Source organism: Balaenoptera acutorostrata, chromosome 6 (genome assembly GCF_949987535.1).
Source record: "Balaenoptera acutorostrata chromosome 6, mBalAcu1.1, whole genome shotgun sequence".
Lineage (NCBI taxonomy): Eukaryota > Metazoa > Chordata > Mammalia > Artiodactyla > Balaenopteridae > Balaenoptera > Balaenoptera acutorostrata.
Window position 1 is genome coordinate 122,095,003 of NC_080069.1, and position 25,454 is coordinate 122,120,456.

Here is a 25,454-nt window from a genome sequence, read left to right on the forward strand (position 1 = left end):
CTGGACGCGTCCCCGCCCCTTGGCCCCCTCCTGCCCCCCGAGTCGGAGCACGCAGTCCTTGGGGAGGGCGGGACCTTGCGCCCCAGGTCTGCCTGGGCACCGTGGACCCGCAAGGAGTGTGGGGCCGGGGCCGGGGCCGGGGCCGGGGTCCTGTCGAGCGCGGGGTCTGGATACTCCTCCCCTCGCCCCCTCCCTGCACAGTGCCCGGCTGCCGAGGAGGTTCCCAGCCGTCCCGCGGGAACTCGCCGGGAGATGGGGACCGTCTTCACCTGCGGCCAGTCCAGCACAACCTCCCGCTGTCCAAAAGTGTTTTAATTTTTAAACATTTGGCTTAGAAAGATTCCATAAAGTTAGGCAAATCTGGAGTCTTAATATTAGATGCAGCGTACTGGGGGGCCTGAAGTCGGGGGTGGGGGTCAAGGAGCAGCCCTGGCCCACGCGGTGAGCGTCGGATCGTTACAGCGGAGCGGCCTTAGAGAACCTGAACTTCGCAATTTGCCGATGAAGCCCCAGGCCCGGGGTTTCATCTGCCTGGAAATCTGCCCCCCACCGCATTTGGGAAAATGTTGGCGCCGAAGGCTACTGATCATAGGGTACCCGGCACTGCGGCCCCAGGAAGTAATGCCTTATTATCCCAGCCAGCCCAGGGCCTCGTGGCTCGCCACGGAAGGTTCTAGAACCTCGGACTTCTGCCCCACACGCCGGCGGTGGGCGGCCTCAGGCCCAGGATGCGCGGCGCCTTTAAGGATCCCGCCCACCCAGTCAGGTGATCGGGCCGTCGCTTAGCAACAGGACGCCGCGCGGATCCTCGCGGCCCAGGGCTGAGAAGCTGTTTCCTGCCTGCTCTTTCTTCCCCCCGAAACTCGGGTGGACCGAGGCGAGATGTCCGAGGAGGACCCCCAGGGGTGCGCGGAGCAGGAGGAGCCCAAGGCCAAGGCTTCCCCGGAGAAAACCAGCGACTACTACCGCGTGAGCGAGGACCTGCCGGCCAGGTTCAACAACCCGGCATGGTTTAGGGGCTACAGGTGAGGACCAGGGAGTCCGGTCAGGGTCCACCTGGCATACGAAGAGGAAAGAAAGGGCTCCTGGTCCAGCCGCCAGCCAGGTGCCCAGCTGGTCCTGCGCTCTGCTCAGATGGCCCTTTGTGCAAGAACCCGCAGGCCCCCTCCTGGCCCCCAAGTCAAAAGCGGGGTCAGCTGTTAACCACCAAATGAGCGCGGAGGTGCTGCCTGCGGCTTGCGACTCGCGGGTGGAGTGAGTGGGCCTCCCGCCAGCGAGGTGGGACGGGGTTTGCCCAGGGGAAATCACACAACTCGGGCTGATCCCAGCCGCACCCTCTAGGGCGGGTCCAGTCTCCTCTCCTTTCTAGGCGGAGAGGACCTGTCCGCCTGAGGTGCATGGCAACACCTCCATCACCAGGCTGCCGAGGGGCGTGGCCTGCCAGCTGTTCCAGCGCGCTGCAGCCTCTTAAGACACAGCTGGGCAGGCTGTGCGCGCCTTCCCTGCTCCCCCCTTCCCCCCCCCCCCGTAGTCCCTCCACGATCCCACAGAGTTGGCTCTGTTAGCATCTTCATTTCCCCGGAGGGATATCTGGGTTGTAGAAAGACAGATCCCAGAGTTAGTATGAGGCAGAGCTGGGGTATCTGAGCCCACAGCCACTAGTTAAACTGCTGTACCAATAGCATAGAGATTGCAAGAACATTTTCTCCTGGAGGCTCAGAAGTGGAGGGACTCCCCCCCCCGCCGCCCCCGTGAGTGGCAGGCCTGGAGGAGGAGTCACAGCTCCCAGCCTACCCACCCACCCAGGAAATGACAGCATGGGCCCGTGTCCCGCTGGGGCTGAGTGCCAGCACTTGCCACCTGGGAGTTCTTTAGGGCTTCGGCAGAGGTCAGCAGAGGGAGTCAGGGAGGCTGAGCCTGCCGGGAAGGCCACCCCTGCACTCCACAGGAGCCCAGGTTCACGGCTGCATCGCCCATCTGGGGCATTTACAACAAAGCTCCATCAACCAAATGTGTTAAAGCTGTGGCTTGGGTAGAATTAAAACAAACGAGTGGAAAAGAGTATTTTTCTCATCTGCTAGGACCAAGGAGCCCCTGTCAGTGTACAGGACCAGTAACCAAGCTTATGGGAGCAGAGCACCCACCGTGCACGAGATGCCGGTAAGGAGGAAGCAAGGAAAGGTGCGCAGGTGGGGCATCTCTAGGAGGAGGCTGAGACTCTGGATTTCTCAAAAGAGCAGCACATCAGGAGGGGGAGGTGCAGAGAGGCCCACAGTTCCAACATCATGAAGGGGGAGGGCGCACCTCAATTCCTTTTGGGACAGGGCAGCGTAGAAATAAACGAACGAATGAATTTAGCAATGAAATGATTTAAAGGGTGAAAAAAGGGCATGTAGGCTTCCTTACAACATCCCGAAGGGCTGGCCTCATTCACTCGTACAACCAGCCAACTCTCGTAACTTAAAGCAGCAGGTTTTGAGGCAAATAAATGAAGAACTGGCTTCTTTTTGGAGGAATACCGTATTTTATGAAATATTTAACTTGTGACCTTAAGAGGCAGCACTGGCTGATGAAAGCACAGGTTACAAAAGGACCCCGGGATCTATGCACCTTTGGGGAACCTGACCCCCCTGATCAACCTCACATGGCAGGGAGCCTCCTAGAACCCCCTGATGCCCCTGCTGGGTCCAGGTGAAGGGCAGATGGACCAGTGTAAGCATCCCGTGGGTACCCAAGACAGGAGGGCCTCCCATTTTGGGGCTGGCAGTGTTGTTGTTTCTCTTCCAAATTATTCATGTTAAAAGATCATGATAATTGCTTATTTACTTGTTTTTCATGGGGGATAGAGCTTTTATGAGAAGATTATTTATCTAGAAAGTTTCTAGAGCATTTAAAGGTCACTCTCCCAGGATCAAGGGATCAGGTATTTCCATGAAAAAGACCGACACACTTACAAACATAGGTCCAGATGTTTTGCTTTTATAAAAAAGGCCATTTGCTGGTCTTATGAGGCAGTGGGACGTGAAGCACCGAGGTTCTCCGGAGGCAAGTTTAGAATTTTTTCCTGCTGCTTATCGACCTGCTTTATCTGGAACCTGGTTTCCAGTTTCCTGACCTGAGTGTGGCCGTGGGACTCAACCAGCAGCACTCAGTGTTTCCTTCCCGCATCGGAACAGAAAATAAAAATGCATTCTTTGGGTTTTAGAAAATACTGAAGGAAACTATTCTTAATGACACTGTAGTGGTGGATACACGTCATTCATTATTCATTTGTCAAAACCCAGAATGTACAATGCAAAAAGTGGACCCTACGTACGCTGTGGACTTTAGTTAATGATGACACGTCGCCATCGGCTCAGTTGTTCTAAATGCACCACACTGATGGGAGATTTGAACAGCAGGGCAGCTGCGTGTGCTGCCGGGGAGGCGATGTGGGAACTCTTCACTCTGCTCAGCTTCTCTGTAGACCCCAAGCTGCTCTAAAAAATAAAGTCTATTTAAAAATGCACTGGGAATTCCCTGGCTGCCCAGTGGTTAGTGCTCCGCACTTCCACTTCAGGGGGCACGGGTTTGATCCCTGGTCGGGGAACTAAGATCCCACAAGCTGCAGGGTGCAGCCAAAAACGAAACAAAGCAAAACAAAGCACAAAACAAAAACAACCACCACAAAAAACAAACAAAAAAATGCACTGAAGGCCATTTCTCTTGGTACTTGCTTCCTGCCAAGGAGACAAAACATCAAGTGATCTGCTTGACACGAGGGGAGCCTAGAACAGGCCACCTGTCCCAAGTGTACTATCTGACAGTGGTCCAGGCCACTTCTGTCAGAAACCTCGAGGTCACCTGGGGATGCTGTATTGCTGAAATGACTCCTACCCCTGGGTGCCCGCACACACCAGCGGCCTCATCTGTGTTCTCACTGCACCTCCACCTCGCTAGGGCATCCCCTCCCCAGACCCCTCGGCTGGGGGTGGGTGTGTGGCCATCAGAATTGTTTTAAAGTTCTACAAGGGATTCTAATACACCATCAAGGTGGAAACCTACTGATGTTATCTCTTTTCCACCGAAGAGAAAACGCAAGTTCAGAAAGGTCCAGTAACTTGCCCTAGTTGTACAGTTGGCAAAAGCTGAACTGGGAACAGCTTTGAGCCTGACCCATTGTAACCATATTCAGGTGTGACAATGCCTTGCTCAGGTGGCCCCATAATTGATTCTTCTATCCATGTAATAGTGAAAGGAGGCACCATTAATCATTATTCCCTGACATTAGGCATAAATTGGGATGGTTGGGGCAAACTAGGCCAGCCATCCTGCCCACCCCGGCTTCTCTGCTTCCTAGGATTGGAGAGGACATTTTCTTACAAAATAAGAATTTAAAAACATTTTCTTACAAATTTTTATTTTTCTGCCAAAAATACCTAATGACTGATTGCTCAAGAGTGTTAACATGTATCACTAACCCTAGTGTCCCCTTTTCACTTCCAGAAGGTATTTTATCCAAATTCGTATAAATTTTCCAGACAAGTTGCAGCTGGTGGAATGTTCCAGAACAATACTTTCAACGTCCACATGGAGAAGAGCATTGTGACGGGTCCGGACAACTACATCACCTTCTACGACCGGCTCAACTTCCACCCCAGCTACAGGGTCAGCAAGCCGTCCATCTGTGACTGAGGGGCCTCCCGGCTCTGGCGGAGATAGTCTGGACAATTGGCGGCCCTAATCTTTGATAATTTGCCCAATTGTAAAGGGACACACTTCACTGCTTTCCCTGAAAATATTTTTCCTCTCTAGGTTAGAAGAAATTTGCAAACGGGGCTATGATGCCCTACTTTCTCTGTTTTACATCTAGATGAAAAAGAGCTAATGGCTTGACTTTCCATTAAAAACCTTTCCGTGTCCCCAATCCCTGACTCAGGTATAATCAATGAGTAGGGCGGTGGGCATCCTGGGACCCCGATCTCAGTCTGAATGCTGGGAACGCCCGGAGAGCCCCACCTGCATCTTTATTTGGGAGCCATTTTTATACTCATGACAAACTACGCGTGGTTTCTGTTCTCAAGCATCCTGCCGAGCCACGGAGGGAGGGTAGGATGCTCAGCCTGGGTGTGGACGAGGGCTGGGCGAGGAGGCAGAGGGGACCTCAGGAGGAAAGCTCCGGGCGGGACCAGGCAGGAGGGCCCTTACTGGCCCTGACCCGGGCCAAGCTTGGAGCGATATTGAGCACCCCCTGGCCACGAACAGGGCCAGGGCAGAGGCGGAATAAACAAGGTTGGTGAGTGCTGCTTGTTGCTGAGGGGTGAGGTGTATGTCGGGGTTCCCCGCTCGCTGTTCATTGCCCCTTTTCAATAAAAAGTTTAAAAAAAATCAGGCGGGGAAGACCATGTTTTTCTCAGGTGGGGGTAATAGCTACATAAAGTGGATTTCTCTCTCCATGTAGTTAGTTCTCAATCAATGTTTACTATGATGTAGAGGGTCCTCAATAAGAAAACATTTTCTATGACAATATATATCTTCCAGACATAGATTCCTCCCACCTTCCTTTATGACAGGTCATCACAGGAAATCTGGAAGGTGTTGGAACCAGACAGAAGAAAGCATTGTTACAGACCATCGTCGCTACCTTGTTTACAGAGGTTTTTACCCAAAGAGATTTTACTCACATATGAATTTGGGAGGAAATGAAATACCGTGACCGGTTATTTCTTCATTAAAAACTTATTATTACACAAAAGTAAACATTTCAGCAACATTCTTAACGTTCAGTTTGGGGTGGAAATGGTTTCCAGAGAAAATCAATCTATTGAATAGAGAAGGTACCAAGCTGAGTCTGGAGCCAGGGTCTATGTCATATCCTTCTCCTTAGCTGGAAAAGTAGCACAGACTTCAGGCATCACACTGAAAATGCCTTTTTTTTAAACAACCTTTCGTTAAAAATACCAAAATCCTCAGAATGTTTCTGTATTTCTCCTCTGTTGAAATAAAAAAAGAAAAACAAGAGCTCACCAATCCAATTTCTAAACTCATTGAAAAGGACAAATCCCTTCCTCTGCGGCTGGCAGGGGATCCAGGGGAGGATGCAGCCGTCAGGGGTTTCTCCTCCGAGCTAGACCCAGTGAGCACCTGCGCTCCCGGAACAGGACAGCGTGTGTAGGTCAGGGCCCGGGCTGGGACGGTCAGTCGAGCTGACATCCACAAACAAAATATGCCAAGCAGGCCAGTGAGCTTTACGAAGTTACTTCTGGCATCAAAATCGGGCATTGAAGTGCTTTAATTGTCATAGCCAATAACCAATATTTCTGTATCAGTTGCTAATGAGTTAATGGAACGTTAGACTCTGTACGTAGAATAAATGTCTGGAAAGATGGACAACCGAAGTACCTCTGGTATAACGTACATGCCCGTCTTCCTGAAAACTCACCCACCATCTCCGGCTCAGGCTCCCAATTCCCATGTGCTCCTGGCGCCTGGGCCCCCGCGAGGTGCCGTGCTCCCCTCCACTTTGCTGTTTCACGGTTTTCGAAGAGCTTTGACAGTGTCACCTCAACTGATGCTCATGCCTGGGGCAGGTCTTGCTGTACCTCCATCTATGGATGGGAAAATTAGGGTCGAGAGGGGGTGCCCTGCAGCAGGTCCTGGGCTTGAACTCGCCTTGGGGGGTCCTGGGAGGGGCCAGGTCATCAGCATCTGACCCCATAGACACACCCTAACTTCCTACATGTTTGCACGAGTCATATAGGAACTCCAGTGATTATCATGAAATTTATCTTTTTAACATATTTTTAAACTGGAATCTTTATGTGTGAGGGAAAATAAAAGAGTTTAGATTGACAGGTCTAATCCTAAGTTACAAGAACATGCCTTCTGTTCGGCATTATAGCATACAGAATGGGAAGAAAATGACACCCATCATTCTTCTGACCTTTGTACTGAGTTCTTTTGAAATCTGAAATCCAATCAGAACAATTACGGGAAAGGCGATCCAAACAGGGTAACAAAAACCAGTTTCCACAGGTTATTAAATAAACTGCACAGCAATTCCAGAGAAACTCTTTCCCCATCCAGGAGTAGGTCTTTACTTTATCTGGCCTCTATTCCACTCTGAAATGAAACATTGACAAAGCTTCACAAGACTTTACTAATCGCTTAATTTAGCGGCTGAGTTGGCTTAAAACCAGTAACTCCTTACTCTAAAAGTGTATTTTCATTTGTTTGTCTATTTTTCTTCAGTGATATTTAATCTTCTATTTACAGTCAATTAGAATAAATGGTTTCAAATACATAGTAAAATATGTTGACACTGGGAAAAAAAAATCCCTCTGTTCAGCACACAAAACACCAGAAATCTCAAAGATTCTGCAAATAATATAATATTTTCCCCTCCCCGCCCCCTCTACACAGGCCTTTAAATTAATTTCAAGGGGAGAGGAGGATCAAGGTGGCAATACTTTTTATATGAGCAGATAAAGTGCTAGTATTTAAATTGAGGGCCTGGTTTCCCACTGTGAGTGTGTCTCAGCTTTTGGGAAAACCTGTTGATAACTCAGATTCTGAGCAAAAGAGAAAGTTCAGAGCAACTCTTCTCTTTGTTTATTTTTTAAAGTTTTATTTATTTTTGGCTGCATTGGGTCTTTGTTGCTGCGCGCGGGCTTTCTCTAGTTGTGGTGAGTGGGGGCTACTCTTCGTTGCTGTGCGCGTGCTTCTCATTGCGGCGGCTTCTCTTGTTGAGGAGCACGGGCCCTAGAGCGCGTGGGCTCAGTAGTTGTGGCGCATGGGCCTAGCTGCTCCGCAGCATGTGGGATCTTCCCGGACCAGGGCTTGAACTCGTGTCCCCTGCATTGGCAGGCGGATTCTTAACCACTGTGCCACCAGGGAAGTCCATGACTCTTCTTTTTAGGAAGACCCTCTCCTTGATGCGGAGACGCGGGTGGTGAACATCAAACACTAACCTCCAGGACTTCCCCCTCTTCCCACTCCCATCCTATTCTGCTGGGACTTCTGAAACGGGCCCATTCTTTCCAGAAAAGGGGGCAGTTCCTGCAACGACACAGTGACCCCAGGATGACCTAACCCAGAGCATTAGACACCTCAAAAACCGGGTCTCTCCCCCTTCTTTGCATTAGGTGAAATGAACCTGTGGCCCCAAGTACATAGACGCCCACCCCCTCCCCATTGGGAAGCAAGAGGGGCTCTTTGGTTCGGACTTATCTGTAGGTCTTAGTAATTACAGCTTGATTTGGTACCGCATCCTCCCCGAGACTCTTCCTACAAGTGCGGGCACACGTGCCATCTCATGCAGCAGCTCCGGGGATGCTGTGATGCACGGATGCGGGGTTGGGCCCGGATCATCAGAGGAGCTGTACCAGGGCTGCAAACGTCTAGACGGCCATCACTCTGTGACAGTGCTCCCGTCTTCCCCCCACTGCAGCCCCCTTTGCAGACAGGGTGCAGGGGGACCTTGGACCTTGGCCCCAGTGTGTGACAGAGTTCACCTAGGATGTTGGGGAGAGGGAAAGCAAAAGCTTTCACGCAGCGTGGCTTGTTGGCAACCCAGGGATGGGCCCGCGCAATCTCGTTTATGTCCAGTTTGTGAAAACCAGGCATGGCCTGCACTGCCAAGTAAGCACACAGACTGGGGCTGGGGAGGCAGGGGGAGAGGAAGGTGCAAAGGGTCTGGGGGAGACTGCGATGGGCCGCTGGAGCAGAGGTGCTCAAGGCTAAATGCACGATGGCACAGGAGAACACGGGCAGGTCCTAGACATTGGGTTCTCACGTCAACATCCTGCAAAGGCCACTCTGCACAGGACAGACTACATCAACTGATTTGTGAGCAGTGCTTGATTTATTAGCATTAAAAAAAAACCAAAACCAAAAAAACCAGTTCTTATATACAAAACAAGCTGATTTTTGTTTTCAAGTGTTAAAAGCACTCCTTCAAAATTAAATGAAATTTAAAGCATGGATTAATGAATTGTTTTTCCGGGAAGCACTTAAGTGAATGAATATTCGACAACGGAAATATCGAATGCACAGCCTGTAGGCACCGGACGGTCGCGGAGTCCACAGGGCCTGCTTGTCACAGCATCTGACCCAGTGGACACTGCCTGTGGGTGCTGGCACACGTCCCCATTTGGGTACAGAAGTGAATTCCCGCTAAGACCTAGGGGGGCACAACATGTAGAAAATTCACTTGCACATTAGAATAACAACTTCAGCTGCAAATTAAACCTTGCTCCAGGCCCACTGCAGCTAAACTGCTGAGTGGTCACACTCGGGCAGCCGATCCAAGTTTGCTGGACGATCGCGGGTAAACATCAGTGCTCAGCCTCACGTGTGCAGGTTCCCACCTGCTTCTTCTGTAGCTGTGGGCACTGCAGCAGCCTCAGAGCACAGGCACAGGACGCCACGCTCTTCCCTGTGTGCGTGGCAGTGCCGCGCAAACACACCGAGAGCACGGGCACCCCCCTTCTGGTGGAGCGCAGCCCCAGCGAGCCCAGTTCCCGGAGGGTGCTGGGCTTTGTCCTCGGTCCTCAGAACTCTGGGCACCAGAACCCATGAAGCAGCCGCTGTCTCTTTGCTTTGCACAGATCAGGACAAGGGCATTTAAAACACACGGGCTGCCTGGTACCTTTTTAGAGCTGTGATCAAAAACGAAGGACGGCAGCTCCCGTATAAAAAAGAGGTTTATTGAGCTGGTAGAATCATGTCATAATTGAACAGGACTGGACATTAAACAACACAGGCTTCAGGTGTGAACTGGTGACCGGCCCTGAGATCTCACTCAGGATTTCTATGTGCAACTGGCATGGCTGGTTTGCTCGCTGGCCATTGTGCTTTGAAACGCTTTTCCAATCGAAGACATCTCGGGCCTCTTGGGGGCCTGCGGCCTCTTTTACGTAAGAAGTGCTGCCCAGGGGCGTCCCAACCAAGATGGCCGGGGCGTTCTGGCGCGTCTCAGGCGGGCACCAGCCGCTGCCTTCCTCAGGCCCGAATTGTGGCCACGACTGGCCATGGCCACCAGCGATCAACCCCAAGTGCAGGGGCAGTCGTAACCAAGCGTTTGCTGATCTAAGACTAGTGCGGAGACCACGGAAAACTGCCCCGAGGAAGGCCCTACAAAATCCAACAATGGTATTCGCCAAAAATATTTTTTACAGCACTTTAAATAATTTACAAAAAGCCTACAAAAAATCATATTTACCAGGACACATCTGTTAAATAAAAACATCCTTTCGCGTTAGTGTACATATATACAGGCTGTACAGGGGCCTCCAGGGCTCCGCCCTTTCATCAGGAGCGTGTGACATGCGGGGACAGGCACACACATGCTTCGCCCACACTTGCCGCGGCCAGGAGCGTGCTCACAGCTGGAGGACGGGGCCCTTGGCCAAGGGGCTGCCGCCCTCCTCCACAGACGCATCACTGAACTCGCTGGCGTCGCTGCCCAGGGCTTCTTGGTCTTCGTCGTCTCCATCCACCCGACTCCGCCTGTACCGCAGGTCTAAGATGCTCTCCTCCGGCCCCGAGTTCCTCCTGTCGGGCAGACTGAGCCCTGCCTGGGACTTCCTGGGCGGCCAGCGGCCACCCTCCTGCTTCACCAGCAAGTGGGAGCTTCCGAACACTGGGCCGTGGCCAGCCTGGGTCTCTCGGAAGGCCGAGAAGGATGGGCCCTGTAGAGGCAGACTCAGCGGGGTACTGAAGAGGCTGGCCTGCTTCCCCCCCCAGGAGACACTCTTCCCGAAGTGAAACAGCTGCGTGGAGAGCAGCGGCGAGAAGCCGGCAAAGGGCAGGCCTCTCTTGGGGTCCATGGCAAGGCTGGGCGAGCCCCGGGCCTGGCCCTCCAGCCCCTTCTCTCTCTGGCCCCTGAAGCCCCCTTTCCACGCCGCCGTGTCCCTGCCTTTCGTGCTCAGCGCCCAGGTGCTCTGCAACCGGCTCTGGGGGGCAAAGTCAGCCCAGGGCAGGGTGAGGCCGGCCCGGGGCCTCCCCTCCTGCTCGGTGCCCGGGGTCCGTGCCAGTGGGCTCCGGCTCTCTGCCCGAGTGCCAGCCTCCATGCAGCTCGGGAGCTGACCCAATGCACTTTCCCCCGCGGCAGCCTCGGCCCCCCTCGGGCTCTTATCTTTGGGCGCATAGGCGGTTCTCCTACTGGCTGGGGACCCTTTGGCAGATGCGGTCCCGCTGGTGCCCCTGGGCGGCACCAGTTCGCATCTGGCCAGGGCTGCAGGGCTGCAGGCCTGCTCGGCGCGGGGGCTGCTCCTCCCGGCTGGAGTGAAGGCTCTGCCCGGGCCCCTTGGTCCCTCGGCCGGCTGCAAGGGCCCCCTGCACCTCTGGCTCCGAGTGCACATGCTGGGCTGAAGGGCCGGGCCGGGAGGTGGCACTTTCCGGCACGGCAGCTCCGGCCTGCCCCCGCTTGCCGTCCCGAGAGCGGTGGGGCCCCCTCCTTGAATTTCTGATCCGCTCACGGACTCCTTGGCCTTTTCGGCCAAAAACTTCCTGATCTCCAGTTCAATGCTGTCATCACTGTCTACAGAACTACTGTCATCAGACAGGGAACTGGGGCTTGGGGCCGGACCATGAAGTTCACGGGCTTCCGATTCACCAGAGAACAGGCTCCCTCCTGCGGCTTGGCCCCTGGACCGGGCAGCCGGGGGCGCGTCCTCGGCTGCCACGCCGTCTGGCTTTGCTCTCACTGCTTCTCGGCAGAGGACGTGCGAGGGTCTCCCCGGGCTCTCTTTTTTGGACTTTGAGAGGCAGCTTTTCAGCAGATGTGGGCTTCGGTCTTTCCAGTCTTTGGGGAAGCCCCCTACTTTATCCAGGAACTGCGTCTCCGTGGTGCTGAACCTGACCCTCTTCTTGCAGCCGGCTCTGGGGTCTTTGCACCTCTTCCGGAGCCTCCGCTTGGACCGCAGCAGGTCCTTGATGGCTGTGTCCAGGTCCTCGTCGCTGTCCAGCGAGCTGCTCTTGTCCTCGGAGCTCTCCTTCTCGTCCACGCGCCTCGCCTCGGCCGCCTTCCCGGGGCCCAGCAACACGGTACACTGCGTGACCGGGGCCCTGTGCTCATCACCCGGCACGCCCGTCCTGCAGGGGAGAGGCTGGCCCCAGGTCTCACCCTCCCTTCCCGGGGCCTCGCTGGCTTTCCCCTGGCTGGGCTGCGCTCTCCCCAGGCTGCGGTCGGCGTCCCGGGCGCTCTCCTGCGCCTCGGCCGTCTCTCTGGTCCTCTTGGGTGCGCACGGCCGCACGGCGGTGCTGCCTGCTCCGCGTTTCCTCTTGCAGCTCAGCGACAGGTCTGGCGTTTTGGAGGCCGAGGCACTGAGGCCGGGCGGCAGCAGCGGGCTGTGTGCCGGCCGCGGGCACGTCTCCATCCTGGGCAGCAGCCCCCCTGACTGCGCCTTCAGAGCCAAGAATGTCCGGATTTCCTGTTCGATGCTGTCGTCGCTGTCCACAGAGCTGCTGTCACCGTCGGAGCAGGAAGGCACGTCAGGGGGATACAGGAGTGGGCTGGCTGGCGGGGGTCTGGTGCCGCCCTCCAGGGGGCCCGGCAGGATCGTTTTGGAAATGTCCAGGATTGCTTCAGCGCACATCAGCTCCGCGGATGTGTCTGCGCGGCACGGGGACCCGTCCACAAACTTGCTTTCGGCAGCCGTACTTCCCAGAGGTGCGGGAGCCATGGTTTCCCTGGGAGGCCTGGAGGGGTGGTCGGGGTCCAGGGCACCCGGGCTGAGGTCCGCGGCCTTGGCGGCCACCGGCTTCTTCTTGCCCGGGGTCTTCCCGTGGGCTTCGGGCCAGGTGCTCTTGGTGCAGAGGCCCGTGCCGTGTGCAGGGACCCCGGGGCCCTTCTCCTCCGCGGGCAGGGCCCTCTGCGGCGGCTCGCCACCCGCCTCCTTCCTCTTCTCCAGCTGGTACAGCTGGATGGCCTCCTCGATGCCATCATCGCTGCTTGAGTCGGCCGCCTCAGGCACCAGGGCTGCGCTCCGGGCTCGCCTTCCCCTCTTCGCTGAGCCGGTGCCCCTCCTGACCCCGCCTTTACCAGGGGCTGCTTCTGCAGGGCGGCCTGCAGCCGTGGCAGGCTCGACGGTGACCTTGGACCTGGGGCCTCTAGGCAGCGCGCCAGCCTTTGCGGACCTGGGAGGTTTCCGGAAGATGAACTCCTTACAGGCGCCCGCCAGCTCCTGCTGCTGCGCCTTGCCCGTCGGCTCTTTGCTGGATCTAGACACCGATCTGGCCGAGCTGTCACTGGGGTCTGGTTTTCTGTCGGCAGGAATGTCACATTTTTGGGTTTCGTGCTGCCTCTTCTCACTGAGGAACTGTTCGATCTCCGCCCGGATGCTCTGTTCGAAGGAGTCCTCACTGCTCACGCTGAGCGGCGAGGCAGAGCCCCGGTCCTCGCCGACTCCCCTGTGGCTGCCGGGGACAGCAGTGGGGCCAGCTGCGAGGTCTGGGGGACACAGGGCGGTCGGGGTGCCGCTGGGAGGCGGCTCTGGTTCGCATCGACTGGCTGCGGGCGGCCGGGCGGCTCCGCTCTTGGCCTTCAGGTACTCCTGGATGGCTTCCTCAATGGCGCGGTCCACGGAATCATCACTGTCCGAATCCGGCACCAGGGGGCCAAGGTCCGCGGCCTCCTCCTCCCCCCTGGGGTCAAAACCAGCAGCAAGACCACAGGCAGCAAAGGCGGGGCTGGTAGCCAGCCTGGTGCCGCGGCCCCTCTCCGCCCTCTGGCTTCTCTGCCGGGCATGCTCGCCGCTCATGCCCAGGGCGGCCCCCCCGTCCCCCTGAAGCGTGCTGATGACCATCTGCACCTTGGCGCTCACCGCCGCTCTTGAGACGCCCTCTTTCGGCTCTGAGAAGCATCCGGGAAACCTACAGCTCCCGGGTGGGCCAAAGGCCTCCCATTTGGACGGCAGAGCGAGCACAGGAGGGGCATTCATGAGAAACATCCTAGCCGACGGGACGCGCAGAGAGGCGGCACTTTGCTTCTCTGCCTGCTTCACATCCTGGAGGAGAGGGCACGCCGGGATGGCGCCCTAGGTCAGGTCACGGAGAAGCGGTGGGCCTGGTGAGGGTCCAGCCGGCCGCGGGTCCCAGGGCAAGTCACTCACGCCTCCCGGGCCTCATCTCCCTTGGCTGTAGACGGAGGACGGCCACGAAGCTACATGAGAAAATGCTTCCGGGCCACCCGCAGTGAGCTCGCGGAAGCTCACATGAGTGTCCTTTCCCCGTCCCTCTGTCCATCTTCTCCGGTACAGGAACAGAGGTCTTATTTACCTCCAAAAGTTGTCAGGAGGTGCCAATGAGATAAAGACTTAGTGCTTCTCTGCAGGTGGAAAACAACAACCAGTATGAATCCAGGTTCAGTGAGACGTCGTGGGTAGGTCCAACCTTGACGCGAATCAGGAGCTCCTGAAATGAGAAGTTACTTGATGGGAGCATTTAAACATTATCTCCCCAAACAACTTTAAAGAGTCACTTATACCAAAACCTCTTTATTTTAAAACGTCGAATGTATATTTGCCAGATGGTCTCACGGGACTGTATGATTATTTTTAGGTAATTAATATAGAAATTGCCCCAAACACAGCCAGGCGCCCCTTTTCATGCTGTGTGGTTTCTCCACAGCTTTCGTATCTCAGACCAAATGTGGCTGGGTTGGCAGAACCACTGGCATAGTCTTGGGAACACTTTGAAGACCTGCTCCCAACAGCCTTTACACTACCGGTCTGGGAGGGGAACATAACGCAGGCTGTACGCAGCCGATTAGAAAGACGCAAAATACATCATATAACTGTCAGTTCTTCACATGTTTCTCTGACCTCTCCCGATCCCCTGCAAACTGGAATGCAAAGTAGCCGAGATGCAAGAGGAGAGCTTGGCAGTGCTTGTGGAAACAGGGAAATTGAGTTCCAACCCAAAACAGTGCCAGGCAAGGCGGTCACCACCCTGGAGCCTTGGGGGGTGGCCGGAAGTGGCCTGTGTGTTTGCTTTGCTTCCCATGCAGATCCTTCTCCCTCAGGAGCTTCCTTCCTGACGAGCAAAGAATCCTGTGTTTACACACCACAGTCCTTTCCAGGAAGGCCTAGCCCAGCAACCTAGGCACAGACGTGCCCAAACAGGTGGGACCAGCAATAAACCAGAGGGCACGACCAATTCGGAAGGAAGACCTTTGCTATTACTATTTATGCTCAAAAAAGTGAGACTACAATGTACAAGAATTTGCTGCAATTACCTGCGATTCCCTTCAAGTCCAGGTTCAGTGTGACGTTTGCAGAACGGTTCGGGGATTGGGTCTTCGTCCCCCCACCTCTACGCTGTAGCATCTTGTGCCCACTTTTTAAACAGACTTTTGACTGCCAAGATTAAAGAGAATCAGAGACCTAATTCAGAGGCTGAAACTACAGCTGGTAAATATTTTGGGGGAAAGAAATCACATTAATTTAAGGGCTCAAAATTCAATTTTGGAAGAACTTACCCTGAGGCCAAACACTGTTAACCACAACTAATTCCCAACTCTCCTGTGAGGCTATTTATCAGTCCTCAGATTTGAGCACCCATAACAGTCCATGATCTCTCCCACAGCACCGCCCTCCAGGGAGATTCCCTCCCAAGAGCAGTGGGGAGCAACAATGGGGAGGGGGAGGGCTCTTTCACTGGGCTGTGCCCACCTTGCTGTGCTTGGCAAAATGCCTTGGCAAAATGACAGAGATTACGAGACATCTGCATAGGCCTTGAACTGTGAAGAGTCTACATAAAGAATATTAACTTCTTAAACAGCACTGCTATCTGAAAGAGTGGGCCCAAGGATGAACCCCAGCTGCAGTGGTTTCCACTCCAGGTAGCAGAGTGGGCGGCAGGAAAAACGCTGCTCTCTCCTCATCACCTTGACCATGTTCATAGCTCTTAAATGACTGTCCAGAGCTCGGACTCCTAGTGAGCGGTTTTCTGAACTGTCAAATTACCTAGCGCAAGAATGAGGTTAAAAATTCAGAGGGCGTCTCCAGCGACAGCTTGTGGCTTTAAAACAATCACCTACATGAGATGAATCATTCTGGAAAACTCCCTGAAACTGTACTTGGAGAGACTGTGGGCTGAAGCCTGGGGGCTTCCGCTTTGTCAAACTGCCACCCTGCTCCTCGAGAACCCCGGGACCAGGTCTGGAGGGTGGCTGTGAGGACACCCAGCCCTGCACCCCAAAGCCATGTGGTGCCAGAATTCGAACAGTGGAAGAGGGCACCTGGGTCTCTTCTCAGTCTAGACACCAACCTGCAGGAGGACAGAGCCTCGCTAACGCTCATCCCCTGGCCAAGTCTGGCTCCCCGCACGCGACGTGGCTTCGCCATAACGCTCTGCAGCTCCGGCTCTTCCCTCCCAGGCTGGACTTTCCCCAGGGTTAGGGAGGTGAGGGTCAGGATGCAAGGCCCAGAAGGAGGGCCCTCGCTGGAGGGCCAGCCTGAAGTGGGCGTGCGCTGGAATTCTGGCCCTGGCCAGCGGAAGAGGAGACTTTACTACAATACAGCAAGGACGGCTCCCCAGCAAAGCTGCAGGGCCACTGCCAGTGCCTGGGGGGCCGGAAGCCAGGCGAGACCCTCCCGGCTGACCCTGCCCTGTCCTCTGCTCCCGGCCTGGGGGCGCTCACCCCCAGCGCAGCCTCTGCCAGGAGAGATCCCGGCGCCCGGAGAGGCGACCCGGTTCTCTGGCAGGAAGGGGTCGGGCCTGCACGCAGGGCTGCGCCCGGGTTATATTCTGGGCTCGGTAGGCTTGGGGGCGAGGGGCCCGGTGACCCTCCGGGAAGCTGCACGGGGCGGGGCGCAGGGCACGATCTCAGCGGGAGGGCCGGGCCCCCGGGCCCTCGGCCGCACCGGAAGCTGTCCCGCCGCGGGCCCTCACCTGCGCCTCACCTGGGCCCCGCGACCGGCCGGCTTCGAGAAACGCGGGCGCGCGCAGGCGGGGGGCCCGGCCAGGAGCCGCCTCTGAGGCCGCGATCCCCGCCCGCCGCGCCAGCTAACTACCCGGCGCCGGGCCGAGCCCGCCCCGCCCGCCGCGGCCCCTACCCCGGCAGCCCGGCGCCGCGGTGCGGCCTGCATGCCCGCCCTCCGGCCAGGCCCCCTCCTCCGACTCGGCCCCGCGCCGGCCCCCACCCCGCGCGCCGCGTCCCGGGGAGGCGGCGGGGTCCCGGCGCGGACGGGCCGGGCCGCCGGCGCCGGGGGCGCGCGCGGGAGGGCGGGGCGCGCGCGCGCGGGGCGGGGCGGCCCCCGGAGCTCCCTCCCCGGACCTACCGGCGGCAGCGGGGCTGTGGCGGCCGCGCTCCGGAAGCCGTGCCCGGTGGCTGGGCATCATGGGAATGGCACGGCCGAGTTCCGGGGGAGGCGCGCGGCCCGGCCGGACCCCCGCCCGGCGAGCGCGCGCCCACCTGCCGGCCGCGCTGCGGAGAAGCCGCGGGCGCCGCGCGCCGCCCCCGTGCCCGCCCCGCGTCCGCCCCGCGCCCGCCCCTGCGCCCGCCCCCGCGCCCGCGCTCGCGTCCCGCGCCCGCGCCCGCGCCCGCGGCCCGCGCCCGCCCAGCCCGGAGGCGGCCCGAGCCTCCGGAGACGTCCCGCCCCTCCCCAGCCTCGGGCCGGCTCCCCGAAATGCGCCCGGTGCGATCGGAGTGAGTAGTTGGAGTGATGTCTGACCCCCAGCCCACTCCGGCCAGAGGCTGGGGCCCTCCGGTGCTGTTTGGGCGCCCTCTCCCCTGGCCCCCAACTGCCCCGGGAGCGGGGGGCGCGCGCTGAGTCAGTGGCCGTGTTGGCAGACGCCGCCCTGCCTCCGCGGTCCCCGGTGGGAAGTTCAGGCCGGGAGGTGCACGGATGGGCTACTTTATCGTGGATGATGTTACTATGTTCATCAGCAGTCCTGTTACTAGAAGCTCCTACACGGCCAGTGTCCGCTGTGTGCCTAGCACCGTGCCTCCTCCTTCCTCCTCCTCCGGGCTGGCGGAGGTGGTTCCTTGCCTTAAGTCTGCGCAGAGCTCAAGTCTGGCTCCCTGGAAGCAGCGGGTCCCTCTGTGGCCCCCTGCCCCCCCAGTACCCCAAGCTCCAGTGCTGCAGGGCCAGCCTTCTTTCCAGGAAAGCTGCCCAGGCCTCCCGCTGCCTTTGCCAAATGCTTCTCTGTGTCTGCGCTTCCTGCTTCACCCCAAACTTCGGGATAAGGAACCTGAGGCTAAGAATGGATAAACAACCCGCCCAGGGGCCGGGGTCCTGCAGCAGGGAAGCTCGATAGGCAGCCTCATGTGTAGTGGAAGCCCAGGACTTCAGAGCCGCAGGGGACCTGGGAGAGCAGAGCATCCCTCAGTCGTTCAGGAAAGGGTCACTGAGCACCTGGGCGTGTGCAGGCCCAAGGCCTGGACTTGGGGGTCTGTGGAGGCTGGGGTGGAGGCTGGGGCACTCTGTGACTGGCTCTATAGGTGTACCTGCAGCCGGGTTCCAACAGGAGGCAACAGATGTTAAAGACACATCTGTCCTGGGCGTTTGGCCTGTCTGGGAATGGGCAGGGAGCACTGTCTTCCAGGAACATTCCCCCCCCCCCCCCCCCCCCCCCGCACAATAACACAAGTTCTGTTTTCTGGTCTCTTCGCTGACTGTGTGGCCTTGAAGTTCTTTCTGGTTTTGTTTGATTTTTCTAACAGTTCAGAGATCTTCACCGGAGGCCTGTGGTGTCCCCACTGCTACTCAGGGTGCTAGGGCTAGTGGGGGTGGAGCCCGGCCAGCGGGAGGGGCAGGCTGAAAGCAAGACACAAAGACTGTCTGTCTTTCCATCCCTACCGGCCTCCGTGCCCCTGACCCAGACCTATCTCGGGGTGAACTGGGGTTTCGCTTCCTGTCTAAAAAGTGCCAGAAGTTGGACAGGAGAAAAAAATCAGAGACTTTTTCCTGCAGGAATGAGAAGGGGGCTATTTCTAGCCTTATCCGCCTAGGGAATTTTGGGGCCAAGTGTCAAGAAAGCCATGAAAACATAGCATTCATGCTTCAGAGAATTGTTTAATAAACACTGTCTTCTCACTATGAGTCATACTCTTTCATTACCAAAAGTTTGGGAAAAGATATCTAATTAATAACCTAATGAGCCAGAAATAGGGACTCTAAATATTTTGGCATGGTTTTTTTCACAGTTCTTATTTTTTTAAATTTTATTTATTTATTTATCTAGTTTTGGCTGCGTTGGGTGCGGGCTTTCTCTAGTTGCGGCGAGCAGGGGCTACTCTTCATTGCGGTGCGCGGGCTTCTCATTGGGGTGGCTTCTCTTGTTGCAGAGCATGGGATGTAGGCACGTGGGCTCAGTGGGCTCAGTAGTTGCGGTGCATGGGCTTAGTTGCTCCGTGGCATGTGGGATCTTCCTGGACCAGGGCTCGAACCCATGTCCCCTGCATTGGCAGCCAGATACTTAACCACTGTGCCACCAGGGAAGTTCCTTTCCACAGTTTTTAAATAGTGCCGTGATGAACATCTTTGCTGACATGTCCTTGGAAGCCGGCTGAGTTTTCCTCAGGGTAAATTCCTAGAAGAGACCTCGCCTGGGCTGAGGACTGGGAAGCATTTTGGCCAAAATGCCCTCCAGAAACGCCCAGCTGACGTACCGTCCACCCACTGAGTGGGGAGCAGGGCTGGACTGTTTCCTTGCATTCGTGTCTGGCAACCTCACAGGTAAAACAAGACTTTTCCACTTTGATTTTAATTTCTTTGCCTGGTGGTGGTGTAGAACATTGTTTTATTTTACTATTGGCCATTTGGAAAATTGCCTGTACGTGTTCTGTGAGCATTTAAAAATTTTCTATTGGGCTGTGTGTCTTTTTCTTGTTCCAGAGTTTTTTGCATTAAGGATTTAGCCCATCTCCAGTGTATACTCGTTTCTTTTTCAGTTTGTCATTTTTCATTTAACTTTGGATTTAGCTTTTGGTTTGTTTTGTTGGCCATGCACGAGTTTTCAATTTGTGTAACCAAATCTGTGAAATTTCCTTTATGGTTTCCGGCTTGGGAGTAAGGCCCAGGGCAGCTTTTACCACACTGAGATTTTGTAAGCGTTCACCAATTTAATGGCTAAATTTCCAAATAAGAACAATTGAAGACATGGAGGGGCATGAATTACAGATTCCTGTGGGAATCAGAAATCCAAGGGTTTGATGGGTAATAAGCAGATTCTGGAAAGGGAAGTGCTTTCTTCACTCCTTTTTGAATCCACCGACCTTCAGATACCTATGTATATACACACGCTCGTGCACACACACACACCTGCATGTGCACACAGGCACGCGTGTGTGCACACACATGCACATACACACACATTTATACTGTAACTTTGAGGAAGCTGTATCTCCTGCATGTTGTAAGATCTTCATCGGAGGAACAAGAAGGACATCTATTTTTATCAAAACTTTCCTGTTGTAAGAGGTGCTGACTTTGGCGTTTAGTTTTCCCCCAATCAGCCTCCTCACTGTGCAAGCTCTGGGTCTCCTAGGATCCGCCCACAGGCTGCCTTCCCCCTGTTCTTACCACCATGAAGTGGGCTCCCTTTTCCAAGGCAGGGGTCACCCTGGCATCTCTGCTCAGCCCAGGCCTGACTCTTCTAGAACTACATTCACTAGCTCTGCCGTCTCCCGGATGGGTGAGCGCTGGCAGCAGGGACCAGGGCGGTGGGTGGGCTTCCAGTGCGGCTCTGGGGCCCTGTGTGGTCTCTGCTCCCCTCTGGCCCTCCCTTTGCCCTTCTGTCAAGGGAGCAGGGAACCCTTAGGGACTTTCTCAGTTACTCTCCACACGGAGCAGGGGACCCCCAGGAAGACAGCCAGGACCACAGGGCCAGAGTCAGCGTGAGTGACAGAAGCCAGAGGCCCCTTTATTTGTGCCTGTTTTCCCTAAAAGAGTTAAGGGTGCTCTCATAATGAAAGAAACTCCAATGAAAGGAGGTGCCACCTCCTCCCCCCAGCCCCCCGCCACTGATGGTCCCTAGGGGGGACGTGGGGGATGCAGGCACCCCCGAACCAGTTGATGGGAGGATGAAGGACTGCATCCCCACCAGCGTCTGTGAAGTGTGAAGCCTGCCGACCCCGCTTCGTGGACTCTGCCCCGAGGTTATGGTCACACGGTTCACGCAGGCGGATCTCCACAAAGACGATTCTTCACTTAGCAAAGCAAACCCCACCTACACGGCTGTTCGGAGGGGCGGCGACACTGACCATCTGCGCCCGGAGCCTCTGCTGGAGAGGATGAGGTGGGTCCACATAAAGCCTTGGCTGGGCTGATCTCACGGGTGGCCGTGGGGTGGCCTGCCTGGCAGAACGGACGGCAGAGTGGTATTTCCCCCTGGGACTTGCCAGCCACCGTTAGCAGTGAGACTTCCTCTGCGGAGTGGCCCCGCGTGAGGGCTGGCCGGGAGATGCTGCATTGTTCTGCTGGCTTCTTTATACTGTTTCAACTTTAAAATCATGAGCATTGTTTTCATATATACAAAAATCAACTCATGTAAAGTATGGAATGGATATGTATGAAAGTTCATGTGTGTAAGTGTAGACACACCCACACACACACACACACACACACCACCCAGACCAGGTCCAAGTATCTCCGCCCACTCGATTCAGTCTTTGGAAATTCTGTTTCTGCAAAACCATTTTTTAAAATCTCTCGCCTGATGAGATTGGGATTGACATATACACACTACTATGTATAAAATAGATTACTAATGAGAACCTACTGTATAGCACAGCGAACTCTACTCAGTGCTCTGTGGTGACCTAAATGGGAAGGAAATCCAAAAAAGAGGGGATATATGTACACATATAGCTGATTCACTTTGCTGTACAGCAGAAACTAACACAACATTGTAAAGCAACTATACTCCAATAAAAATTAATAAAAAAAATCTCTCACCTCAGAAATGACCTTTATTCAGTTTATTTCTTGAGTATCAGGTTCTTAGAATTTTCCTGACATGAATTTCACCCAGTTTATTATTTACCATTTCAGGGGCCAACTTGAGACTTTAAGATCGTCTGTTTATAAGGCAGCTAAACTAAGGCAGAAGATAATCCCCTTGAGACGAAATTTTTCAGGAGGGCCCAGAGGCCGTCATAAACGGAGAATGAAGTTACCTCCGATTTACTCATGCAAGGGCAGGATATCTTCCAGCTCAAGATTTGAGAGAAAAATGATTTTTTCTCTCTGATTCTTGGCAGAAAATAAATTGGACGAAGGCCCTCATTCTTATTGGGCAGTTTTGGGAAGTTTGCGCCCGTCCTCTCCTCGGAGGGCCTGTGGGTAACTGGGGTGGCACTGGGAGGTGGCCAGACTGGGGGCTGAGGCCCCCAGGTTTGGGGAACCCTTTAAAGGCAGGAAAACGTACTGAGCAAAGGCAAAGCGACAAAAGGCCGGCAGAAATCGGATGTCTTGGGCCCAGACGCTCTGGGACAGGAGCCCCCCCTCAGGTCAGTCCACGCAGACATGCGAAGGAGAAGCGTGTGCAGGGCCCAGGCTGGAGCAGCCTTGGACACAGGACTGGGCGAGGGGAGGTGGCCGTAACGTGGGTGCAGTGGAGGCCGAGGCTGAGATGACCCCCTCAGATTGTCCCATTGAGGGAAGTGGCCGGGCCGTTACACCCCCTGCACAGAGGCCACTGGACGTGGGCAGCCTCCGGGAAGGAGAGGACCTCAGTCAGGAGTGTGGCCAGTGCAGACCCCACTCCTGGCGCCTCCGCCCTGAAGGGGTCTGGGCAGCTGCCCTGTGTCCACTGCAAACCTCCAGGACTTTATTCCTTTGGAAACGACTACTCGAATCCTGAGAAATGCCGCTCTTTCTATCCATATTTCAGGCAGAGTTAGTTAGCTTGTTAAATCTATAGGAGTTTTATCCCAACTACATTCAGTGGAAGAGGCTGATGAAAATTTGTCCAGAAATGATTATAAGACTTAGATATGAAAATCTGCATCAGAATGTTAACAATCAGGATGAAAATGATGGCAAATGTGGCGAAGGAAACCAATTCTGGCGGAACTTGTTACGAGGGCGCTTCCGTGCTCCTGGGGAATGAATTGGCACAGAGTAAAAACGAGAGTTCACACTTCAGTCTCAAAAATGTCCCCAAATCTGTAAAAATGATTCTATTTCAGTTTTCTTTTGGCAGAAAGAAGAGGAATCTACTGCACGTTCTCTGAGTTTTGGAAAGGCAATATGGAAAATTCAACCTGTTTTGAATACAAAGCTCCTTCTACCCTGAATCATGTATTCCCTTCCTAGGACGTGGGTTGGGGAAGGGTCTCCTCAGATTGATAAAGGGTCCTGCTTTCTCTGTGTACCAGTTAGTTTGGTGCCATTAGAGGAAAGTCGGGCTGCGGGGAGAGCTGGGCCTTCCCCTGTGTCCCATCCCCTCTCTTCATTCCAGAAGGCACTGTCTACTTTCACACTAAAGCCGGTTTCAGAAACATTCCCCTCCACGACATTTTCTGTATTCCATCTTGGGAGTATCTCGCTCTGGCACATAATTGGAAAAACGTCAGAAACTTGGAGACCTGGGAAGGGACGTGAGGCCTGCGCTGGTGGATGGAGACCCACTGGGAGGGGGCATGGGTGGGATGACTGCCTTTGGGCGGACACCCAGCTCCATCCCAGGGGGGCTCCAGTAGGCTGGCTCTCAGGCTGAGCACAGAGGCGGCGGAGGCTGGGAGTGAGGAGTGAATGGGGCGGGCACGGAGCCGGGGGCCGTATAGGGTTTTCCCCTCCCTGAAACGGGAGCATCAGACACAGCGTTTCCCTGGGAGCCTGGGTTTTACTTTCTTAGTTTTCAAGTGACAGTGTTTCACTGCCCTGAGTGTGCCCAGTGAGTGTGGCTGTTTTTCCAACATGGGTGGCACAGTGTGGTCATCCACACGCCCGACCCACCCAGCGCCCAGGCTGCAGGGCAGGACAGGTGAGCTGCCCCCAAGCCCCTGCGGAGATAGTGTGTGCAGGGAGAGCCGGCGGGGTGCCAGGGTGAGTGCTCAGAAGTGGACCCACTGCCCAGCTGGCACTTTCCGCTCTGTTTACACAGCAGGACGAGCCCCTTTATAAAAAGCATCTGTGGCACTTTACCCTACACTCAGACACCATGGTCTCCGGTTACAACAGAAGGGGGTTTGCTCTGCTGGGAGGCAAGAGGAGGTTGACCAGTAAGACAGACTTAAAACGTAGCCGTAATTCCTAGAGTAGAAGCCAGAGAGAAGGAAGCTTTTACCTGGGCCGCCCAGCACCACTGAGGTTTTATACGAGAGACTCGCTGGGGGACAGGGTTGTTGGTTACATTTACGACTGGGGCAGAGGTGACCTTTCATGTCGCCCTGCACAGTCTGCTCGCTTATAGTCTAAGGATGCAGTGTGTTAGTTTCATCCTTGAATCACGTAAACACAGTGGAGACTTGTATGTGCTCAGTTTATCTCAGCATCAGTTAAGGCGTCAGGGAAAAGAGCTGGACCACAGAAGACAGGCTCAGAAGTGGATTGTCTGGGTCGGGGGTAAGCAGGCCCCACTGGATCCCCAGCCACTGTTATTCTCTGCAGCCTCTGTGCCAAGGATAGAAAGGGCCAGGAGTGCCGTGCAAACCCTCTGGCTAAGAAGCCACCCCGGCTCTGGGAGCCTGGAACAGAACATGCAGGCACAGTCTGAGGTTTCCGGGGCTGGAGGGGCTGCTGCAGGCACCACGGTGACAGCCCCTGCTCTGACGGCTGCCCTGGACCCCCGGCCGACTGGAGAAGGAACTCCACCTAAAACCTCAAAGGAGAAACCCAGGCATTTAAAGGTGGTGCCCAAGAGAGAAAGTACATTTGACAACTGGTTTCTGCTCTGCGAATCTTCCCTGGTGCCTTTGGCTGAACTTGGGGAAAAGAGCAGAGCTTTGTTTTGCACTGAGACCTGGAGAAAAAAGGGGTGTCTCTGCTGTGCGTCGGCTGGATCTTCCCAACATGCCCAAAGCTGCTCTTGATGTCGGACGAGGCTGGAGAGAGCGTCCCATTGCGTGGTCTGGGGACCCCCGCCTTGGGCCTCTAGGACCAGGGAACTGAGGACAGAACGTTTGTGATTGGAAAAGGAGAGAGCTGCCTGGTGGACATTCTCCTGAAGAATCCAGAGCCAACTGAGAAACTTGGTGGAGGAGAAGGCCACTTCTGGAGAAATGTCCAAGCACAGACCGCGTCCCTTCGCTGAAGGTCCTGATGAGAAGACAAGGCTTCTTCCAGGGCTGCCCAGCCGAGGGGGCCCAGAGACTCTAGGCTTTAAGGACAGGCCAGCGGCAGAGAGAGCTTCATTCAAAATATCCTGCCCCAAACCCAGGACTCTTATCCATCTTGATAAGAATGCTAAAATTTTAGTAAACATGTTACAGCCTCAGCCCTGAGAGTACCCTCTCGCTTTTCTTACCACTGGTGTCAAGACTTAGTTGGAGACATCAAATGGACAGAACAACATTGACCTTT

The 25,454-nt window shown here is 55.3% G+C and overlaps 2 protein-coding genes across 10 annotated transcripts; one reads left to right on the forward strand and one right to left on the reverse strand.

Annotated features, from left to right (window-relative positions):
- Positions 1-724: 724 nt before the first annotated feature.
- On the forward strand, positions 725-5,341 carry PIERCE1 (piercer of microtubule wall 1). 3 transcript variants are annotated; one of them, XM_028161989.2, is made up of 3 exons: positions 725-1,025; positions 2,082-2,181; positions 4,486-5,341. In XM_028161989.2, exons 1-3 carry the CDS (start codon positions 883-885, stop codon positions 4,672-4,674), a joined length of 432 nt encoding a protein of 143 aa, XP_028017790.1. In that variant the 5' UTR covers positions 725-882; the 3' UTR covers positions 4,675-5,341. The 3 variants fall into 3 exon arrangements, with proteins under 3 accessions (XP_028017790.1, XP_007194495.1, XP_007194494.1); XM_007194433.2 differs by having other exon boundaries at positions 728-1,025; positions 2,082-2,160; positions 4,489-5,341; XM_007194432.2 differs by having other exon boundaries at positions 736-1,025; positions 2,082-2,160.
- Positions 5,342-8,829: 3,488 nt separating this feature from the next.
- On the reverse strand, positions 8,830-17,421 carry PPP1R26 (protein phosphatase 1 regulatory subunit 26). Of its 7 annotated transcripts, none has more exons than XM_057548995.1 (4): positions 16,887-17,162; positions 16,252-16,468; positions 15,218-15,338; positions 8,830-14,394 (listed from the first exon to the last, which is right to left on the reverse strand). In XM_057548995.1, the coding sequence occupies exon 4, from the start codon at positions 13,929-13,931 to the stop codon at positions 10,362-10,364; it is 3,570 nt and encodes a 1,189-aa protein (XP_057404978.1). In that variant the 5' UTR covers positions 13,932-14,394; positions 15,218-15,338; positions 16,252-16,468; positions 16,887-17,162; the 3' UTR covers positions 8,830-10,361. The 7 variants fall into 7 exon arrangements, with proteins under 7 accessions (XP_057404978.1, XP_057404977.1, XP_057404976.1 ...); XM_057548994.1 differs by having other exon boundaries at positions 16,876-17,162; XM_057548993.1 differs by lacking the exons at positions 16,252-16,468; positions 16,887-17,162 and adding an exon at positions 17,265-17,421.
- Between the last annotated feature and the right edge of the window lie 8,033 nt (positions 17,422-25,454).

What these genes read in the sequence shown, in the direction of transcription:
- PPP1R26 (XM_057548998.1), bottom strand. Translation starts at nt 13,931, where the DNA reads ATGTTTCTCATGAATGCCCCTCCTGTGCTCGCTCTGCCGTCCAAATGG.
- PIERCE1 (XM_028161989.2), top strand. Translation starts at nt 883, where the DNA reads ATGTCCGAGGAGGACCCCCAGGGGTGCGCGGAGCAGGAGGAGCCCAAG. An exon ending in GCATGGTTTAGGGGCTACAG is followed by an intron (nt 1,026 to 2,081) that starts GTGAGGACCAGG and finishes CTCATCTGCTAG; the next exon opens with GACCAAGGAGCCCCTGTCAG. An exon ending in TAAGGAGGAAGCAAGGAAAG is followed by an intron (nt 2,182 to 4,485) that starts GTGCGCAGGTGG and finishes TTTCACTTCCAG; the next exon opens with AAGGTATTTTATCCAAATTC.